The 21,614-nt window shown below is 41.8% G+C and overlaps 1 protein-coding gene across 1 annotated transcript in view; it reads right to left on the minus strand.

The window, feature by feature from the left end:
- The window catches only part of Ttc23l (tetratricopeptide repeat domain 23 like), a 56,307-nt gene that overhangs the window by 4,434 nt on the left and 30,259 nt on the right, over positions 1 to 21,614 (minus strand). The window contains exons 7-10 of the mRNA XM_021208721.1: positions 20,071 to 20,179; positions 13,355 to 13,479; positions 4,477 to 4,620; positions 3,253 to 3,335 (exon numbers count right to left, since the gene is read on the minus strand). Coding sequence (XP_021064380.1) covers positions 3,253 to 3,335; positions 4,477 to 4,620; positions 13,355 to 13,479; positions 20,071 to 20,179 — 461 coding nt within the window. The remainder of the gene's footprint in view (positions 1 to 3,252; positions 3,336 to 4,476; positions 4,621 to 13,354; positions 13,480 to 20,070; positions 20,180 to 21,614) is intronic.

The following is a 21,614-nucleotide window of genomic DNA, read 5'->3' on the forward strand; positions in this document are numbered from 1 at the left end:
AAGAAACTGAGACTGCCTGGTGTCTGCAGTGGCCTTCCACGGATGTCCCCTAGTAAAGAAACTGAGACTGCCTGGTGTCTGCACTGGCCTTCCACAAATGTCCCCTAGTAAAGAAACTTAGACTGCCTGGTGTCTGCACTGGCCTTCCACAAATGTCCCCTAGTAAAGAAACTTAGACTGCCTGGTGTCTGCATTGGCCTTCCACAAATGTCCCCTAGTTTCTCCTCATTTCATGGCACTTGTCACCTTGAGGCTACTGAGAAAACATATTCACTCCATTTATCTTGCATTCTCCCTTTTGAAAAGGTAGAGATACATTTTATTAACTCTTGGAGAATGCATGATGTTCTGGCCATCTTACCTCCTACCCCTTCTCCTCCTAATCCACCTCTCGCCTCACCCACCCGGCTAACTTTGCTTCCTCCATTTTTTTTAAGCATTAGAGTTCTGCTAATGGCTATGTAGTTTTACATGTATGTTTTTAATTTGGACAGATCTTGAGCATGTTGTCCTAATTCATATGTATAGCTGCTGTAGACAGAGGGCACAGCTGCCCTGTAGTCACCCAACCATCCCTGCCCCTTACAGTCTTTCTGCTCCCTCTTCCACGATGGTTCCTAAGCCCTGGGAAAGGGGGAACATGTTTGGATGTCTCCTTTAGCTGCACACTGAGCAGTCACTTATTCTTTGAACCTTGACCAGTTGTGGGTTTCCTATCTTTATCCCTCCCACCCTTTGTATGTGAGTGTGTGCATGGTATGTGCTGCCATGCACTTGAAGTTCAGAGGACAACTTGTAGGAATCTATTCTTTTCTCCCACCATGTGGGTCCCAGGGATCATATTTAGGTCTTCAGACATGGCAGTCGGTTCCCTTAACCTACCGAGCTAGCTCACTAATTCTGAGGTTTCTCGTTTGGATACAAGCTGGGTAGAATTGTGCCGCAATTTTGAAGGAAAGAGCCTATGTTTCTTCTCTGAAATTGCATGTTGCTTTTTGTTTTGTTTCATTATTAATAATTTCAAAACATAAAAGGTGCTTTAAATAGATCAGAATGTCAAAATCTCAAACACAAAATATGGTTAATTCTGACTAATAATTACCCCGACTTTCAATTATCCTGAGTTGCCTTAAAAGTAAGAGGCAGTGAGTATTCTCTAAGAAAGGGGTGGGGTGAGTAGTTTGCTAACATTGATTGAGCACATACTCTGCTGGGCACTGGGATATGCATGTATAGACAAGAATTTGCTTAAATGTCATGACAACTCATGATATACTGATATTTGCACATTCGTGATGAAAGAATCCAAAAAGCTCAAAAAGGGCCAATGGTGTACTCAGGTTCATGTGTTTCCCAAGTGGTAAAGTGGGTTAAAACCGTAAATCTTACTCCAGGCACGAATATTCCTTACCCGATTCTTAATAGAAAACACTATGTGGCCATATGTATGACTCGTTTAAACATTACGGTTCATCATGTCTACCTTTCAGAAAAAGAATCACTATCATTATTGACATGTTATTATGATGTTGACAATAAGTGAACATTTAAGATTTAAGGCTTTCCTGAACCCAACAATTATGTATGGTCCCATTAATGCAGAAACGAGAGGGAAGCGCGATTATTATAGTGTTGTGTAACTACAGGCTAAGGGCATTGAGTACATTCTCTAAGACGAGAGATCTGGGAGTTGGAATCTTGAGTCGTGAATCTGATTCTAGCGTAGAAGCTAGACTTCTGCCTTCAGAGCCTACACTCTAACATTAGACAGACCTGTGGTAGATTCCAACTCTGCCTCTTTCTGGGCAAACTTTGTGTTTTGTTTTTTGTTTGTTTGTTTGTTTTTTTAACAAAATACCCAAATAGTCTAAGCTTCAGTTTTATCCCGAGAGAAAAACATACCTACCACCTGTGGTTTATGAGTCAAAAATAGCAAGTGTTGGAGAAATGAAAGATCAATATTCTAGTTTGTCATATTCTCTCTATTTTGATTTTTACTTTTATACACACACACTTGCAAGTGGGGAGCCTCTGTGAGGCTGGTCCTCTGTACCCCTAACCTGAATGTCATGCAAGGGGCTGAGAACCCAATTCTCTGGGTGGTGGTAAGTAGGCAATAGCTTTCTTCAGCACCCACCTCACATGTGGCTTGCTAAGCCTACTGTGGATAGAATGGGCTGCAACTGTTCCCGAAGCTCATCTCTGCCTAACCTGTTGAGTCTGCCGAGAATGGACCGACTAGGAATCACTTCTGGTGAATGAAATCAGAATCCTAACCTCACCCAATAATGATACCCTCTTTGTTAGAGAACTCTCTTTGAAAATCATACAGCCTTTAGGGTCATATTTACTTGGCGTTCAAATCTCGAAGACTATGGATTACAGAGAATCTTCAGAAGCATGGTCTTTGTTCTATCAAACAAGAGCTCCATCTTGAGCAGTTGTGGGAGTTTAAATGAAACCTTTTCTAAGCAGGGCCTAGCTCAGTTGGAGGTTTTAGTAAACACCTAACACTTTTTAATTCTCTTTTTTTCTTAGAAGGGAACATTTAAGATCAATATCACATTGAAATGTACACATATCAATGACATGAGAAAGAAGGAGAACACAGCTGGTCTCTGCCAGTCAATCATATTCTTTGCCTTAAATCTAACCATCAAAAGTGAATCTGAACATGCTAAATTGCCTCCAAACACCTGGCCTATTATTTAGAGACCTAGATATAGTCAATGAGAAAAGTAATTTTGTTTTTGTTTTTGTTTTTCGAGACAGGGTTTCTCTGTGTAGCCCTGGCTGTCCTGGAACTCACTCTGCAGACCAGGCTAGCCTTGAACTCAGAAATTCGCCTGCCTCTGCCTCCCGAGTATTGGGATTAAAGGCATGCGCCACCACGCCTATCGAGAAAAATAATTTTAAAGTATCCATTTATTTGACTTTGTAAAAAGCCATATTTATATAATATTGTGTCCATCATGATATCAGCAAAGACCTTTGTCTTTCACGATTTGGCTAAAATGTTCAGCACTGAGAGAGATATGCTAAGTGTTATTGTAGATGAAATAATATACTGCAGATTAGTAGAGTGCCAACTCCCACAATTCCTGTCCTAAGCTATTGAATCTGACAAAATCCATAACTGAGGTAAGAGTTTTTGCCTTACTACGTACGTCACCAATACCTGGCTGAATCAGAGACAGGCATATTGATAGACCCACAGTGATGAGATGGTTCATGTGTAGATACGGAACTTACCTCTGCAGAAGGGAAAGGAGGCTTTTAGTCTCTATGCTCTTAATGTGTTCGCTTCCGTAGATGAGACTCTGAACCATCAGACACTGCCGGTAAAGTGAGAAATATAACAGGTGAACGGGTCCCAAGGCAAACACATCAATTGCAAACCTAATTCAGAAGCAGACTAGGGAACCAGGGGTGTCACAGGTCTGCTGGTTCCTCCCCAAGGAGAAAATCAGTATGCAGTAAGGGTTCTAGTAATGCTCTGTATCCTCTATGCGATATATAAGAAATCCAGTTTGCTGTGCCTGTTCTTACAGACAACAAGGTAACAAGACCCCAAACTGATGGAATCCCTCCTTAAGACATGGCTACAATATGGTTTCTGTTAGGATTTTCGAACTAAGTCAAAGTAAATAGACATGCTCAAAGTCCACGCATGTCTCTCAAAGCTGCCTTCTCTCCTGATGCAGACGACTTTATTCTCAGGCAGGTTTCTTGAAATTTTATTACTGATGAATGTTTCCATATAAAGTAGAATAGTAGAACCAGCTTGAAGATTTATCTCAAACAACCTACAGAAAGCATACAAAAGGCATGAACTGATTTTCATGGCACTGAACATCAGGCAATAAAGGATTGTGATTGTCCCGAAGAGAGAAAGTAAGTGTGGTAAACAACATGATTCTCCCAGGCTGCTGCTCTGAGTTTCTGGGCTACCACACAGAAGAGACAAAATTATGCTCACCGGAATCTCTCAGAGTGCTGAAACTCGAAGAAGACTCTCAGAGAATGGTAACAAAGGAGACACCATCACAGGAAAACCATGGATATCTGCAGTGAGTCCCCCTCAAGTAGCAAAGGCTAGCCCATGCATGAGAAGCAAGAACAGAAAGCACAGAAGACAATCGCCTGGAAGAGGGGATACTGGGCAGAGCACATGGCACTTATGCCAGGTCAAGCTAGTGCCTGTCCTCACCATTGACTAAACAGTGTCTAGTCTCATGTAGGATCAGGCAAGGCATGGATCAAGTTGTTTATAATCAGTTTAACAAATGAATTTGTTAAATGTGTGTGCGCGCGCGTGTGTGCGCGCACATTCATTCTCTCACTCCTGTTCCTCTAGAGAAACCTGACTAGCACACATACACACATGCACACAAACAGCATTCCCCACATTCTGCTTATATAACCCCAGGAAGGAACTGTGACGAAGCTAAGCAGAGCTTGTCTTTCTTGGCTCACCTTGCTCAGTAGCTCAATCGCTTCTCTGAGTTCTCCCCTGGCGAAACAGATGCTGCCCATGTCATAAAAGGTTTCGGCTACTTTCTTGCCGCAGTCACCAAAGTTGCCAGAATTCAGGGTAGACTTTAGCAGTCTGTAAGCCTCCTAGGGGATAAACATGGAAAATAAAAAAAAATCAAGCCAACGGTTGTGGATGGTGTGACAGTGTGGTCTCACCCCACAATGGCGCAGTCAGTCAGAAGCAGTCAGTTAACGGTGACTTGCCCAAGGACTCCATCGTACTATGAATGAATGTTCCCAGTCGATAATTAATGCCAGTTAATTCATGCATAGAGTATCAGTTAATCATCACGCTGTTCTGTGGAGTAGAAATGGTCACTGAACTTACTTTACAGACAATGGAGAAGGCCTGGATAACAGTTAAGCTCTTTCTCAAGATCGCATTGCCCACAGAGGAGGGATTTCACATCACAAGTCCATAGCCCTGATTTTTTCTTCCACTTTTCTTTTCTTTCTTTCTTTCTTTTTTTTTTTACAGATTCATTTTTTAAAGAATTATTTATTTATTTTATGTATATGAATACACTGTAGCTATCTTCAGACATACACTAGAAGAGGGCATCAGATCAGGTGACAGATGGTTGTGAGCCACCATGTGGTTGCTGGGAATTGAATTTGGAACCTCTGGAAGAGCAGGCAATGCTCTTAACTGCTAAGCCATCTCACCAGCTCCTTTCTTTCACTTTTCAAACTTTCAGAAAAGCCAGAGACTAGTAGACTCAACACTCAAAGTTTTCACCTAGATTCACATGAGATTACTATTTCTCCACATTTATTTTATTGTTCTATTCAATTAGTAGAACTGTTCTATTCAGTTTATATATATATATATATATATATATATATATACATATATATTACATATATTATATATTACATATACTACAAATGCATATTTTTTAAAAGATTTATTTATTTATTATATGTAAGTACACTGTAGCTGTCCTCAGACACCCCAGAAGAGGGAGTCAGATCTCGTTAAGGATGGTTGTGAGCCACCATGTGGTTGCTGCGATTTGAACTCTGCACCTTTGGAAGAGCAGTCGGGCGCTCTTACCCGCCATCTCACCAGCCCATGCATATATTTTTAGTTGAAAATAAGATATAAGCATGGGGAAACTTTACTACTAAATATCAAAGCCCATGTCTTCTCAGAGCAAGGCTATTCTCTATAGTGATGCTATTGTCACTCTCAACGATACATGGATACAATACCATTAACCTAAATTTCCAGTCGTTTCAATAATACTATTTACAGTTTTGAAAGTCGAGTTTTGAAAGCATCATCATTTGCATTTTTGGCTTTGTAAGTCTTTCTTCTTCATAGCAGTTCCTCCCCGCCCCCTTTCTGTTTAATAGCATTGGTCTATTTTAAAGTCCAGGCCACTCATCTTTCTGTACAATGCTCCCCCTGATCTACTTACGCCATGGCAAAAACATTCAGTGCAAATCACCATTAACCATTTGCCATACCAATTATCTTCATTTGCCTTCCAATATATCATCTTTTATAAAGATATATAATTTATTTTTCATGTTAACTTATGAAGCAGCAGGTTTCCATATGAGATTTGTATACCTCTTTCACTTAGATTAATTCTACACATACACTGGACGTGAACACACCTGCTGTCCATTCAGCTGTCCCTTACTCCCCAGGATTCTCCCATCCAGAGTATTCCGTTGTCTTCCTTACCCACTTCCTCTGAAGCACCCAGCCCCCGCGGTCATAGCTCCCTTTCCTGTTTCCTCTACTTTATTCATATTTACTCCGCCTGGATACACGTTCTTTGTTCCTTTTGAAGCTGGGTTTCATCATGTGTCTCTGACTGGCCTGAAACTTGCTGTCGGCCAGGCTAGCTTCAGGGAGCTCTGCTTGCCTCTGCCTCTCGGTGCTGGGATGAAAGCCTTTGCCACCAGGCTCAGCCTGAATACACACATGTAACAGAAGATAGGATCCGCATATGAAAAAGGTACACTTGGTGTTCATCCTGAGCCTCGGCTACTTCCTACTATAGCAGTTCTCAGCCTTCGTCGTAATGCTTTGATCCTTTAATACAGTTCTTCGTGTTGTGGTGACCCCTTCCCCCAACCATAAAGTTATCTCATTGCTACTTCATGACTATAATTTTGCTACTGTTGGGATACTGTTGTAATGTAAGTATCTGTGCTTTCCTGTGGTTCAAGGCAACCCCTGTGAAGCCGCCATTTGGCCCCCCTGGGAGTTACGACCCACAGGTTGAGGACCCCTGCGCCAGCACAATGTTCTCTAGTTCCATGTCTTCCTGAAACATCTTCCTATACAGGCGAATTAAATCTCCCTGCACATATGTACCAGAAGGCCATGATCCAGTCCTCGCTCGATGGACATCCAGGCTGATTGCTTCCTTGCTATGGTGAAAAAAATCAAACAAAACCAATAAACGTGGGTGCGTAAGCATCTCTGTGGCAGGACACAGAGCCTTTGCGTGTGTGCCCAGAAGTGGAGTAGCTGAGTTACACAACAGTTTCAGTTTTACTTCTGTGAGAGGCCTCTTCACTGATTTCCACCCACAGTAGACAATGGCTCCTCTTCAGCATATCACCTTCAGCATTTGCTGCCCTTTGTCTTCCGGGTGTCCGCCATTCTTACTCAGGTGAGTTGGTGTTTTGAGACGGGGTTTCTCTGTGTAGCCTTCCTTGTCCCAGAACTCACTCTGTAGACCAGGCTGGCCTCAAACTCAGAAATCCTCCTGCCTCTGCCTGTCAAATGCTGGGATTAAAGACGTCCACCACCACTGCCTGGCACCTTATTTTTTTTATTTATTTTTTATTTTTTTATGTTTATTTGGGTTTGGGTTTGGTCCTGGAGGCTGGGCACAGGGACTGGTACAAGCTATGAAAGTGCACCTGAGCCATAGCCTCACCAGACCACAGCTCTGTAATTGTTTGTTATACCCAAGGACCTCTGGACAAGAGGCAGACACAGTGATAGAGACCCAGAAACACAGAAAATAAACATCATGGTATACTGCTTCCCACTACTTTGTGTGTCTTTAAAATGTTGAAGATCTTGCTGACACCCATTTTTCTATCTCTGTGGTCCTATTTCCTGCTCCATCCCCTATGAGATGGCTTTAATTTGCATTTCTCCAATAGCTACAGATGTTAGACACTTGTTTTTTTGTTTTTTTGTTTTTTTGGGGGGGGGATGTTTCGAGACAGGGTTTCTCTGTATAGCCCTGGCCATCCTGGAACTCACTCTGTAGACCAGGCTGGCCTCAAACTAGAAATCTGCCTGCTTCTGCCTCCCAAGTGCTGGGATTAAAGGCATGTGCCGCCACTGCCCAGCTGTTAGACACTTTAAAAAACATTTATTAGGCATCTGTATTGCTTCTTTTGAGAACTGTCTTTTTCAGGCCATTGTGTGGTTTTCTTTCCCCCTCCTCTTTGGTGTCTAACGTTTGCATTTCTTTAAATATTCTAAACATCAACCCCTTGCCTGAAGTATCTGCTAAGCTTTGCCGTGTGGCCACTGTGGTGTTAGTTTCTTTCTCTATGAGGAAGCTTTTAAATCTCATAGAACTTGGTCTGTGGATCCTTAGGGTTCCTGTGCTAGAGAGGCGTTATGCCTATGTCTTCAAGTTTTTTGTTTATTTGTTTTGTTTTTCATGAGCAGTCTCTGCATTTCTAGTTTTAAATTACGGCCTTTGATTGAGTTTGCATCATACACAACTCATGAAGGTTTTTCTTCAGGGTGAGAAATGTGGAATTAATTGTTTTTTTTTTCTGTGGAAGAAAAAAACAGCACCAGTTTTGCCAGCACTACTTGTTGATGAGGCCATCATTTTTCTAGTGCGTGATTTTGGTACCTTTGTCAAGATTAGGTGTTGTGGGTTGGTCTCTGGGTCTTCCGTCTTGTTCCCTTGATCTTGTTCCCTATGGGTCTATTTTTGTACTAATACCGTGGTACCTATCACCATGACGCTATAGTACAGTCTGGAGTCACTCAACGTGAGGGTTCCAGCTGTGTTCTTTTTGCTTTGAATGGCTTTAGTTATCCACAGCCTTTGGTGCTCCCATACATCAATCTACTTTATTCAGAGAGAGTGAAGAGCGCCAGTTATTGCTGCACTCTTCATGAATTGCGTATGGCATTGCTTAATCACACATTTTGAATAAATAAACTGATCATTTCCTTAGAACTAAATTGAACTAGCTGAAATGATAACCATCATCTTTTATGTGCCCAATGGAACAAAACATTGTAACTTTAATTTTTCAGCCCTTATTTTTAATTAGGGTTCTTAAATGCTTTAACCTCCCTTGTAGCCCACTACTCACCACAGGTAGTAGAAAAGAAAGGATACAGGGCGTGAAGTGGACCTGTTTAGAAAGGTTCTTTGGAGCGACTCCTGCCTGTGTTGTCTGGAAATCAGCAGTTCAGCGCACAGGTTGGCAGCAGCAGCAGCAGCAGCAGCAGCAGCTTGATCCACTTGCAAACTCTTCACGGATACACCAGCAGTCCAGTTTGATAAAGTTGGGTCAGCAACAGTGGTGATGCGACCTAGCAGGGACAGCCAGGCCTCAGCCTCGGCTCGAGTCAGCAGGAGGGACCAACAGGAACACCTGGAGAAGTTCTCAGCTGTGTCTCTCTCTCGGGGAATCAAAGATCAGCGAAGACGGGAGACCCACAAGCGTTGCACAGCTAGCTGTACCAGCACGTCAAGCTCTGTCCCCATCACTCTGTGGAGTCCTATTTATTACCTTCCAAACATCACGTGCCCTCCATGTGCTTTGCCTCAGCACATGCATCCAATCAGCCAGTCTTTGGAACTGGCAAGAAACTGAAGCACACCACCAGAAGTTTTTTGGTGTTTTTTTGTTTTGTTTTTTTTCTCTATGGAGTCCCGTGAAACGCAGCTCAACTATGCAATGTAAAGTGGACCAATATATGCATGTTGTTAGCGAAGAATCCTTGATCGCGTGTCCTTTTTCGTGTTTGCTTTAGCAGAACATCCTCTCTCCTGTGTCTCCTTCACAAGTCTGCCTTAGCCTTTCACCCCGTGCCCACTTTAAGGAAACGCTCCTTCCCGTGTTTGCTCCAGCAAAACATCGTCCAACCAACTTTCCAAAGAACCCTTAAGTTTCCACTTCAAAACATAGCTTTCATATTTCAATAGTTTTGAGAACTTAATACGTGAGTCGCTGCATTTACCTTATCTCTGCCCTTCATTTTCTTCTCTCCAACTTCTTCCAAGTAGCCCCCATCCCCACATCTCCCTCTCAAGTTCATGACCTAGTCCATATGTAGATGGGTTTAGAGCCTCACCATGTAGGCTTGACAACATATAGGGGGGGGGCTCATGCCTGAGGAAACCTTGATTCTCCCTCCTTCACCAGCCACTGGCTGCCTTGAAGCTTTTTGTGCGGAAGCGGCACTTTGTGAATGTTTGCCCCGTTGGTATGTAGACAGGTCTGGTCTTACAGGTTTTATTGTTGAGAGTTCATGAGTGCAGCACACAGGTTCTGTCCAGAGAACCCCATCTCACAACAGTCCTCCTGGTCCTCTGGCTCTCCCGAGCCTTCTGTCTCCTCTCCTACAATATTCCCTGAGCCTTAGGGGTGGGGTCATTGAATAGTATTTAAGAATGTCACAGTTTTTCAGGAAACAATGCCAACAGTTCAGGAAATCTCAAAACTATCTTTGCATTTTTCAGAACAGAAAAACATAAATATAGTTAAAAGATGTCTCTGTTTTCTCAGTATTCAAAAATATTTTACCTACCTGGCTAAATTTGTTTCTAAGTATGCCCTCTTACTTATACCCATGCAATGGGCTTATTTTCAATTATTTCCTTACTTTTTAGATTTTTCATTAATCGTGTTCAGATACAAAACATTTTTGTATTTGCCTTTTAGATTAAATTGGTTGAACTTATAAGTTTTAAGCATGTGAGGTGTGTGTGTGTGTGTGTATGTGAGGTGTGTGTGTGTGTGTGTGTGTGTGTGTGTAGAGGGCGAGATTTTTAGGACTTTCATGTAACATTTTTCATTCTGAAGAGATAACTCAGTCTACTTTATAATTTGAATATTGTTTTGCTTTTTTCCTGGCCTACTCACTTTGGCTGGCACTTTTAGTAAAAAGTTAAAAGGATGTGTGGCCTTGAGAGTGGGCATTCTCGTCTTGTGTCTACTCTATGACTTTCAGTTTTCTCTCACAGAGTATGAGATTAGCCCGGGTGGGTCATATGTGGCCTTTACTAGTTAGTAGCAATCTCCTCCTCTTCTACTCTGTGGAAGGCATGACCAAGTCATACGCATTTCTGTTCTGGTACTCTACAATGAGCCTAAAGCTCATATCAAACTTGGGGGAGGGTAAAGAAGTGCTTTTAAAGCAAAAGATATGTAATAAAATTAAGTAACTTCATGAAATAGTTATTGAGTACCTACTATGTGCTCAATTTCACACACTGGATGAACAGCAGCGAACAAAGTGGACTCCAATTCCTGCTCCCATGATGCTTTGCCCTAAAAGGCACAGTGATCATTTCAAAGTTCTACTTTATAACAAACCAGGAATCACCGGGACTCAACGCCTCTTCTTGTCTTTTCTCAAGTGCTTGTTATTCTAGAAAGCTCCCGGTTTTAGAAGAGGAAGGCTGTGAACCACCACTTTTGTAATTTTATTATAAATAAGGTCACGATGTTCTTTGTGCCATCATATAACAAGAATAAACTATTAAAGACTGGAAAAACTCATCTTTAAAAGTAAAATTACAGACCTGTGATTATTCTATGGTAGTGAGATTAAACAATTAACCTTTTGAGCCCTTAGAAAATGTCATAAATCATCATTTCTTTCATTTCTACAAATACTAGCTGATAAAGATGTCACAAGTTATAAAAATACTTCTATGTGGCATAAAAGCAGCTTTTATTGATGAAAGTAAATACATCTTAACTATATGCTTATAAATTCACTTTTTTTTTTTTTTTTTTTTTTTTAGGTTTTTCGAGACAGGGTTTCTCTGTGTAGCCCTGGCTGTCCTAGAACTCACTTTGTAGACCAGGCTGGCCTACGAACTCAGAAATCCACCTGCCTCTGCCTCCCAAATGCTGGGATTAAAGGTGTGAGCCACCATGCCCGGCACATAAATTCACTTTTAAACTAGTTGTCATATGGCCAATGAGACCATGTCAAATCCACATGCCCGAGGGTGTACACGGTTGGTTTGGTCAGCTCAAAGTTGTAGAGCATCTTCTAACACACAATTGTCAATGCTGTATTTAAATACATAAAGCTCAGGTCATAATTTGTTAAGCAATGACTCAAACTAATGGGATCACTAAGGAAAAATATCAGTATACACGCTGGTTGGTTTTTATGTCAATTTGAAACAAGCTGGAGAGGAGGGAACCTCAATTGAGAAAATACATCTATATATCGGCTGTAGGTCATTTTAACAGAGGTTACTGTGAGAGGGCCCAGACTGTTGTGGGTAGTGCCACCCCTGGCCTGCTGGTCTTGGGTGCTATAAGAACGTAGGCTGAGCAAGCTGTGAGGGGCTGCACTCCTCCATGGCCTCTGCTTCACTTCCTGCTTCAGGTTCCTGGCCCACTCAGGTTTCTGCACTTAACTTCCCTCAGTGATGGCCTGTGGTGTGGAAATGTAAGCTGAAATAAACCCTTTCTCCCCAAGGTTGCTTCTGGCCTTAGTAGTCCCCCACAGCAATAGAAATCATAGGTAAGACAGCCTCTAAAGCGTTTTACATAACATTTTAAATGTGAAGACAAAATTCTGGCGAGTAAGAGATGAAAGTCAGACTGAAAGGAAAATACCATCATAAAAAAAGAGAGAGAGAGAAACTAGCGAGCCAGGCAGTGGTGGCACAGGCTTTTAATCCCAGTGGTTGGGAGGCAGTGGCAGGCAGATGAGTTCCAGGACAGCCAGGGCTACACAGAGAAACCCTGTCTCAAAAAAAAGAAAGAAAGAAAGAAAGAAAAGAAAAAAAAAAGGAAAGGAAAGGAAAGGAAAGGGAAGAAAAGAAAAGAAAGAGAAAGAAAGAACTTAGCAGTTAGAGCCAGAGGTAGGGGGCAGTTCTGCCTCAAGTTAGTAAGTTTACCAAGGTCTGAGCTGCTGTGGTAAAAGTTATTTGTGGGTTTCTACCCCACCTTTTATCATATAGTTCCCAAATAAAAGACACAAAACCTTTATATTATAATAAACCTTAAAGCACTAGAGATGGGCAGATATCAGCCCTCTGTGCTATTTTGTCTATTCCCCTGTCAATAATCCCAAGATATCATTTGCCATGTTCTGCCTGGGCCGCTCTCACTCCAATGGGCTGGCCCTCATGGCCATGCGCTCTCATGATCCACCTACCCCATGGCTCCCTCTTCCCTCCTCCTCTCCTAGTGCTCTCTGCTTCAGACCTCCAGCCCTGAAACCCAAAGCCCGCCTACTCTCCTGCTTAGCCACCTTTAGTCAACCTATAGCTGAAAATTAAGGAGCAAGATTTGCACAATAAAAGCTTGCATATGTGAGAATTCACTCTTCTTGAGGCAACTAGACCTTGGGATAGAGAATTTAGCATCACAGTTCATAGCCACCGACCAAAGCTCAACACTGGGCTTAAAGTGTTCTGGATTTAAAGGACTTCACGTATAAGGGCAAAAGCAAATTCTTTGCTATCATAAGCAGCAGCAGTCTCACGTGTTCTCCCCAGTTTAATCTGAGACTTCCGTGAGCTCTTGTTTCTGAACTGTGAAACAAAAACAGGCCATCTCTAGCTAATAAACAAATGGGGAACCATGTTTAAGGGTTGATAACATGTACCTGTTTTTCACCATTTTGGATGAGCCACGTACAAAAGTCTTCAATGGCGGAAAGTGTTTCATAGTCTTCTGAGCCCAGCGTTTGGTATGTGCTAATACTTCTTATAAAATATATCTCAACCGCATCTAGGAAAATGAAAAGAATGACTTAAAGCAAACTTCAAGCCTTCACAAATGTTTACTATCAGTTCGGGCTCCACTAGCATCTTCATGCATAGAGTCTATGTCTGCTCCTGTCCCAGGCTTCACCAAGATCCTCAAAAGGTCTAAGGCAGGACTGACTGGATAGAAGCAGATGGTTTTCTCATGGTGGAATGCATGCATGCATTTCAAGTAGAGGGAAAGGCTTCTGTCCAAATAGTCCTGTTATCCTAAAGGTCAAAATAATTACCATATTGGACTTCCAGGAGCATTGAAAGGCTATACTTTTAGCTAAAACTCTGATAGAAATTTTATGTGTTTAACACACATTAGGTGTATTTTTATATATTTAATAAACATACATAATTATAGATGTATGCATACAGAGGTATGATTTGGCAAGTTTTACCATTTAAGAATGTACGGTTCCAGCCAGACGATGGTAGCTGACTCCTGTAAGTCTATCACTGCATGGGCTGAGGCAGGACACATTGCCATGAGTTTGAGGCCAGCCTGGACTATGAAAGGAATTCCAGGCCACACATTTGTGTTACAAATGGAGATACTGCCTCCGCCAAATGTGTGGGTTTTTTTTTTTTTTTTTTATCCTGCCAGTAAGGCCACCTGCTGATGGATTGGCTCACCAAATTCAAGTCTGGGTCAGAACATGCTTACACAACAGTTTGTGAGCCAGTCATCCCTCTTGTCTTTCTTTAAACTAGCCAGGTTCAAGTTAAGGAATTTACCACCGGTATCTATTTTGTTTCCCCTTCTGAGAAAAATTCAACCATCCTCCTTTGGGCCCTCCTTGTTATTTGGCTTCTTTAGGTCCGTTGCTTATAAGACGGTTATCCTGTACTTATTAGTGAGTATGTACCAAGCATGTCCTTTAGGGGCTAGGTAACCTCACTCAGAATGGTATTTTCTAATTCCATCCATTTGTCTGTGGAGGTGGATGGAAGGAGGAAACTGGGTGGGAGGGGATGTTCTACGGTGGGATGGTACCCAAGAGGGGCTCCCCCTTCTCTAAGGAGAATAGGAGGTGGTAGTGGTGGGAGGAGCTTTTGGGGGTGGGACGGGGAGGAGAGGAAGGGGGCTGGGATTAGGATATAAAAAATTATGGATAGAAAAAAAAAAGGACCTTGCCTTGCTGACTGATTTTAAGGTATTAAGAGTCTTTTATCATTAAGCAGGGTTTTCACTGTAGGGTTTTTCATACATACCTTTTTGTGGATTAAGGAAATTGTTCCCCTGTATCATGCAGGAGTGGATATTAAATTTTGTATTTTTTTCTGAAGAAATTGATACATAGTATGTTTTCATCTTTAGTCTATTAGCATGGTGTATTGACTAGAAGTTGACTATTGAATGAGCCTGAAAACTTTCCTCTGCAGTCTTTCAGGGCAAACTCTGCATTGTTTATTGTATAGTATTTATTGCCTATGTATCTCATGAAGAGTGTTTTATATCTACATAGCTGAAAGTGCTGATCTGTAGTGCTTTTCTTTTCTTTTCTTTTTTGGTTTTTCAAGACAGGGTTTCTCTGTGTAGCCCTGGCTGTCCTGGAACTCACTTTGTAGACCAGGCTGGCCTCGAACTCAGAAATTCGCCTGCCTCTGCCTCCCAAGTGCTGGGATTAAAGGCGTGCACCACCACTGCCCGGCTTGTGGTGCTTTTCTTGTGATGTCTTTATGATACTGACATAAAATTAGGAAGTATTCTTATTGCTTATGGTTTTTGCTTGTTTGTTTTTGTATGTGTGTGTTGGAGGGAAGCTTGTTTAGTGAATTTTATTGATGTGATTAAGAGTAAGGCTCCCTAAAGTTCTCCCCTCCCCCTATTTTTTTTTCTTCTGAGACTCTAGGGTGGAGACCGTGAGCAATATATTCAGTGTGTTGGAGGTCGAGTGGGGTCAGGGTCTTCTCAGAAGCTAGTGACCTCTCTTCCTCTCAAGTTCTTTCTCGGGTGGGTGGCCCAAGGGCTTCTTTCTCCTTGGTGACCATGCAGATTATGAGGTCATTCATTTTTATGTCAGAAAAGGAGTTGGACAAAGAGCCCCTTGAAGCCAATGGCAACCCAATGTTAAAGGCAGAAAAATGGGTGTTGCTGTTAAAAATTTCAGGAGACAGTCTGATTTTCAGTATAGTTCAGTATGTCTTTTAGGGGGCTGTGATGGTTAGGAACCCTGACTATACAGGCACCCTCCAATGGCGGCTTCACCACCCTCTTATCTATCTGTCTGTCTGTCTGTCTGTCTATCTAACTACTTATTTTCATGCAATACATTTTGTCTCCCAACTCCTCCCAGGTCCTCCCCTCCTCCCCACCTCTCTACCCACATGACTTCCAAATTCATGTGCACTCTCTCACTCTCTTAAGACACTAACCAAATGAAAAAAAATTAAGACAAATCTATTCAAACAAACCACAAAGCATACACAAAGAATCATGGTGTATATTTTGTATTAGTCAACTACTCTTGGGCATAGTGCCTGCTGTAGTGTGTGTTCTCATCATCTTTGGTGTTTTTAGTTGGAATGTCAGATCCATGGCAGACACACTGAGGGTAAAAATGCAGGAGAATGCAATGACCTTCCCCTTAGCTCTTCAATAACACTGCTTACAGCTTTAACAGATACAGGGATGATGTTTTGGCCAGCCCCATAGCTATCATGCCACAGTTTCTCAGATGGGCATTTTACCATCTTCCTGGTGGTAATGATGACATGAACTGTAGTCATGAGCCCATCAATTACACCAAAGTTGTCATGGGATGGTGTTGGCCAGGTCAGGGCTAGACAAATGACAGAAGAATAGGCACTGCTGATAACCATGAGTGAACTGTCATACGTGAGCTGTCTTATGGTGCAAACCCATCACAGACATGGGGGGCATCAACAGAAGGGCCAAAGGTAACGGCCCTTTCGGCTCCACCCTTCAAATGGACCCAGCCTTTTCCATCCTGATGAAGACATCAGTAGAATCCACAACACACCTGGCACCAACATCACCCCACTTGATATTGGCAGGACCTCACTCCTAGAAGGCCAGAGATGCCTTCCCATTGATGACTAGTTTCCTTTTCTCAGATCTGAATGTACCATGTAACGTGCTGTGGAGTGATACTGGAACAGGAAGGAAGACTATGTAGCTAAGGTCAATGAAAGTATCACCAGTGTCAGTATTCACTTCATCAGAGTTGAAGGCAGACTTATATGTGCCCAGTATGGCCAAATCCACCCACTCCTACCTTCACCATCATGTCTCACAGATAAGGCTGGCATTGCATGTGACAGGCTCTGGAACAGGAAGGAGCTAAAAGCCCCTTGTATGTTTTTTTATTTATTGCATCCTAAAATTTATTTTTGTGAGTACAATGTGTCGGTAGTAAGGATGGGTTCATGCACCATGGTGTGCCCATGGAAGTCAGAGCCCAGCCTTCCGAGTCAGTTCTTTCCTTCTACCATGTGGGGGTTTGGGGATTGAATTCAGGCATCAGGCTTCTTGGTGGCAAGCACCTTTATCTGACAAGTCACCTCACCATCCCTCCTGTATGCTATGGACATGGTGATGGACATGTATTATTCTTTCTTTAAATGTTAGGTAGACTTCCCCAGTGATGTTGCCTGCACCTAGAGAGCTCTTTGTTGGGAGGGGTGACTATGAATGTGTTTTAAATTCATATGCATCTGTTAAGTCACTTGTCCATCCTGGGTGAGTTCTATATTCTGTGTACAGGACTTTGTGACAGACATAGTTTTAAATCTTTTTGAAATTAAAATTTTAATCTCTTCTTTCATATTATACCTTGTGATATGCTTAGAAAACCCTTCTAAAGTTTAGCTTTTCGTTCTTTCTATTCTACAACTGCCTTTTCTCATGGCTAATTTTTATTTTCCGTTTTGCTGCAGAAAATTTTGATCTAACTGAAGTTTAATTTAGTAATAAAAAGTTCAAATATACAATTTAAAAATTTTTTAAGAATTTTATTGTACTGGGTTAAATAAGACTTCTTTTGTGCAAGTCTGTAACATACTTTGGGCATATCCTTCCCACCCATAAAGCCTCCTATGGTGTTCACCTTGACTGTTGATTTTACGTGATTTAGAATCACCATGGGAACAAACATCTGGACACATCTGTGAGGAATCATCTAACCCAGGCTAACTGCAATGAGAAGGCCTGCTCCAAACATGGCCAGCGTCACTCTGTGAGTTGGGGTCCAGGATGAATTAAAAGAAGGGGAGCTGAGGACAGGCATTCGCCAGCTTCCTGCTCCCTGACTACAGATGCAGTGGACACCAGCCGCCTCCTGCTCCTGCCACCGGGATACCACACATTCTCTGCTAGGATGGAACACACTCAACTGAAACTGTGCACCTAAACAAGCCCTTCCTCCAGTCTCTTCTGTCGGGTGTTTTATCACATCAATGAGACCTGTAGCTAATGTGTCTGGCTCTCTCCCTCTCCATTGAGCCCTGTACCTTCCCGGCAGTCCCCTTTGTTTTCTTAGACACTTTTGTTTCTACTTTCACATACTATGTATGTATTTTATGAGTCTATAGGAGAAAATACATAAAACTTATCTTTCTGATACTGACTTAATTCACATAAGATGATGACCTCTGATCACATCTACTATTCTGCACATAACTTCATTTTTTTTTTTATGGCTGAAAATGTTCTATTGTCAATAGACACCTAGACTCATAACTTAGCTGTTAGGAATAGCACTGGCACAAACACCCACATGCACGTGTCTCTATTTACATCCCCACCAGTACTGTCTATATCCTTGCCAGCATCTGTTCTTGTCTGTTCGCCTGATAAGAGTTTTAGATCTTTTTGTAATTAAAATTTTCAGCTTTTTTTTTTTTTATTGTATACGGGTGCTTAGAAAGTCCTTCCTTAGAGTTTCATTTTAATTCTTTCTATTCTAGAAGTGATATTTATTATAAAGTTTTATCCATGAAACTTTTTACTTTTGATGAATTAAAGTTTTAATCTAGCTGGAGTTTAATTTACTTAATTATAAGACTTTCACATGGGCTAAACCAGTTTTTCTAGCACCTTATTCTGAAAAGACTGTTTTTTTCTCCAATGTACATTCTTACATCTTTTTTTTTTTTTTTTTTTTTTTGGTTTGCTGAGACAGGGTGTCTCTATGTAGCTCTGGCTGTCCTGGAACTCACTCTGTAGATCAGGCTGGCCTTGAACTCAGAAATCCACCTGCCTCTGCCTCCCAAGTGTTGGGATTACATCATTTTTTTTTTTATTTTTAATATTAAAAATAAGTATGTAGGAGGTTAGCAACATGGCTCAGTGGCAAAGGACCTTGCTTCTAAGCCCAGTGAACTGAGTTGAACCCCCAGGTCTCAAATAGTAAAAGAAAAGGATTGATTCCTTCAAGTCGTCCTATGATTTTCACATGCATACCATGGTATTCACATGTGTAATCATACATGCAAGCATGCCCATGCACTAGTGTGAGCATGCATACACACATAGAGAGAAAATAAATATTCATATTTTATTTAAAAACATTGAGAAAAATGTAAGTTGTCTTAGAATTGAAGTTTTCTCACATAAAAAGCTAAATATTTCACATTTACAAATATATCAGATTTCTTATAATTGCAAATTGTGAAAATCTGTTATACCTGGAATAGGCCCACTATTGAGTCTATATAAATCTTAAAAAGAGAGGATTATTAGTTGGAAAATTCCAACTCAGAAAGTCTTCAATGATCATTCAGTGTTGAGAAAACAAAATACCAAACATTAAACTAAAACAAATTTTTTTTTTTTAGTAGCATAGGAGAGCAAAAGGAGAAGAGCATCATGCAGGCTTCCTCTGCAGTTCTGGCTCTCTCCTCCTGAGCCCTTTCTCCAACTGTAAAGTAGCACGCATCAACATTGGGCACTTTCACAAGCAGAAGGGAAAGGCATGGAACATTTCACATTCTCCACAAAGCCCACATTCCTCTCTGGAGCCAAGAGAGAGCAGAGCTCCTTTAACCACACACTCCCGTGGCCATTGGGCTGCCTGGGCCACACCGTGGAACCTCTCAGTTCAGCTGTCTCTCCAGCTCCACACCCACAACCTCGCTGGACAGAGGAGCCTTGCTGGAGGAGCCATTAAATCCCTAGCTTTCCTCTAGAAATCCTAGTACAGTATCTGTGAGTACAGGTCAGGGAAACCCTAGCTGGTCCATCCTTCTCTCTTGTAAGGATGGAAGGAAGGAGTTAAGGCTGAGCGCAGGGGGAGAGAAGTCAATGCTACCTCACTACTGAGCCTTTTGGTGAGCCGTGATTACAGCGTGTGTGAATGTGGTGGGCACTGTAAGGGAATACCGGAAAGAGTTGGTTCTGGTGATCAATTAATTCCAGAAGACGTTATCAGGTGTGTCATCACGTGTAATTATGGAACTGATTTTGCACAGAATCGTGACCAGCTTCATCTTTCCATTCAGAGTGGCTGCCTACAAGTTTATTTCTATGAAGATCACTTGTCAGTTTGCTTCTCACACGTCACCGGGAAAAGACGATAAACACAATACCACCTCGTCCACCTACCCCTGTGCTGGGATGATCCAGATATGGCATAAGCTTTTGCTAGTAAAGCACTCGCCTCAGCAGTTTGGGGGCTGACTTCAGAAAACGAAGAAACACAGATAGAATAGGCCTGGGGAGAGAAAAAAAAAAAACCAAAACATGACAAGCTCAGTACTCAGTGACAGTCTGGAAACCATGACAACAAGCTCAGTACCCAGTGACAGTTGGGAAACCATGACAAGCTCAGTGCCCAGTGACAACCTTTCACTGCCTTTTTCAGCAGCTGTTAGACTTGCTAGCTGACTGGGAGCCAACTCAGCTAAACATGAACTTGGATGAGAGTGGACTATGAGTTCCAGCTCAGCCAGCTCCTACTGTGGTTCTTGAAAAAGTAATTTCACCTGGTCATGCAGATGGAATGCATGCTTCTTAGTGATTAGGGCTCAGGAAACATTAAAGGAGGCACCTTATGTAAATACTGGGCAGTTTCTATCATGTGGTTAGTAAATCCCAGCCCCATTAATTCCATTGGGTCTCCAGCAGAAGGTAACTGTGACCTTAGCTCAGCATCACAAGGGTTCAGTGTCAAAGACAGTCAAAAAACGAGGGGCTAAGAGCTCCAGGCCTGCTTAGCCACTTATCATGATACAGAATTGTCCCTTAACTTCTTCAAATATAGGAGAAAAAGATGATGGAAACAGTATTTGTCATGAACAGTTGCTGTAGATGTTAAATTTATTAATATATGTAAAGTGCTTGTAATACCACCTGGCACTCAGTAACCATTAGTGTTAAGATAATAATTGCTAGTGGTACTGTTCATATTATCTGCATTTAAATGGCAAGGGCTGCCACTTAGAAGAGTGGAAACAGCTGACTCTCAGCCAGCAGCAAGGAAAGAGCCACCCACGCATAGCAGTTCACTGGCCAAACCCATGATTATCTCAAGGAGACAGAGGGGCTGTTATCACCCCACCCGCTACGGAGCCAGGATGCCGCACACTCTGTGCACACTGCTTCTTTAACAAAATCTCCTGGGTCAGATTTTCTGAGTCCAAGTCTCCACTTTGCCTCTTGTTAGCCATATAACTTCGGTGGAATTAGTTCTAACTCTGTGTTTCACTTTTTTGCTCCTTAAAAAATGAGATTACACAACAATGCCTATTTTAAAGGTCTTTGCTTGTGGATTAAAAGAAATACACACTCAGGTGCACATAAAACATTCTATAAATGTTAACTCATTTTTTTTTTTTGGGTGTGGCTGTAAACATTGATGTTGATTCCTTTCTTCATTCTAATTTGACCACACTTTTTTTTTTTTTTGTCTTTGCAAATTCTTTTTTTTTTCTGTTCTATATTACTTTTTTTTTTATTATTTTCTTTATTTACATTTCAAATGCTATCCTGAAAGTTCCCTATACCCCCCCCGCCCCTGATCCCCTACCCACCCACTCCTACTACTTGACCCAGGCCTTGCCTTGTGCTGGGTCATATAAAGTTTGCAAGACCAAGGGGCCTCTCTACCCAATGATGGCTGATTAGGCCATCTTCTGCTACATATGCAG

Source organism: Mus pahari, chromosome 11, assembly GCF_900095145.1.
Source record: "Mus pahari chromosome 11, PAHARI_EIJ_v1.1, whole genome shotgun sequence".
Lineage (NCBI taxonomy): Eukaryota > Metazoa > Chordata > Mammalia > Rodentia > Muridae > Mus > Mus pahari.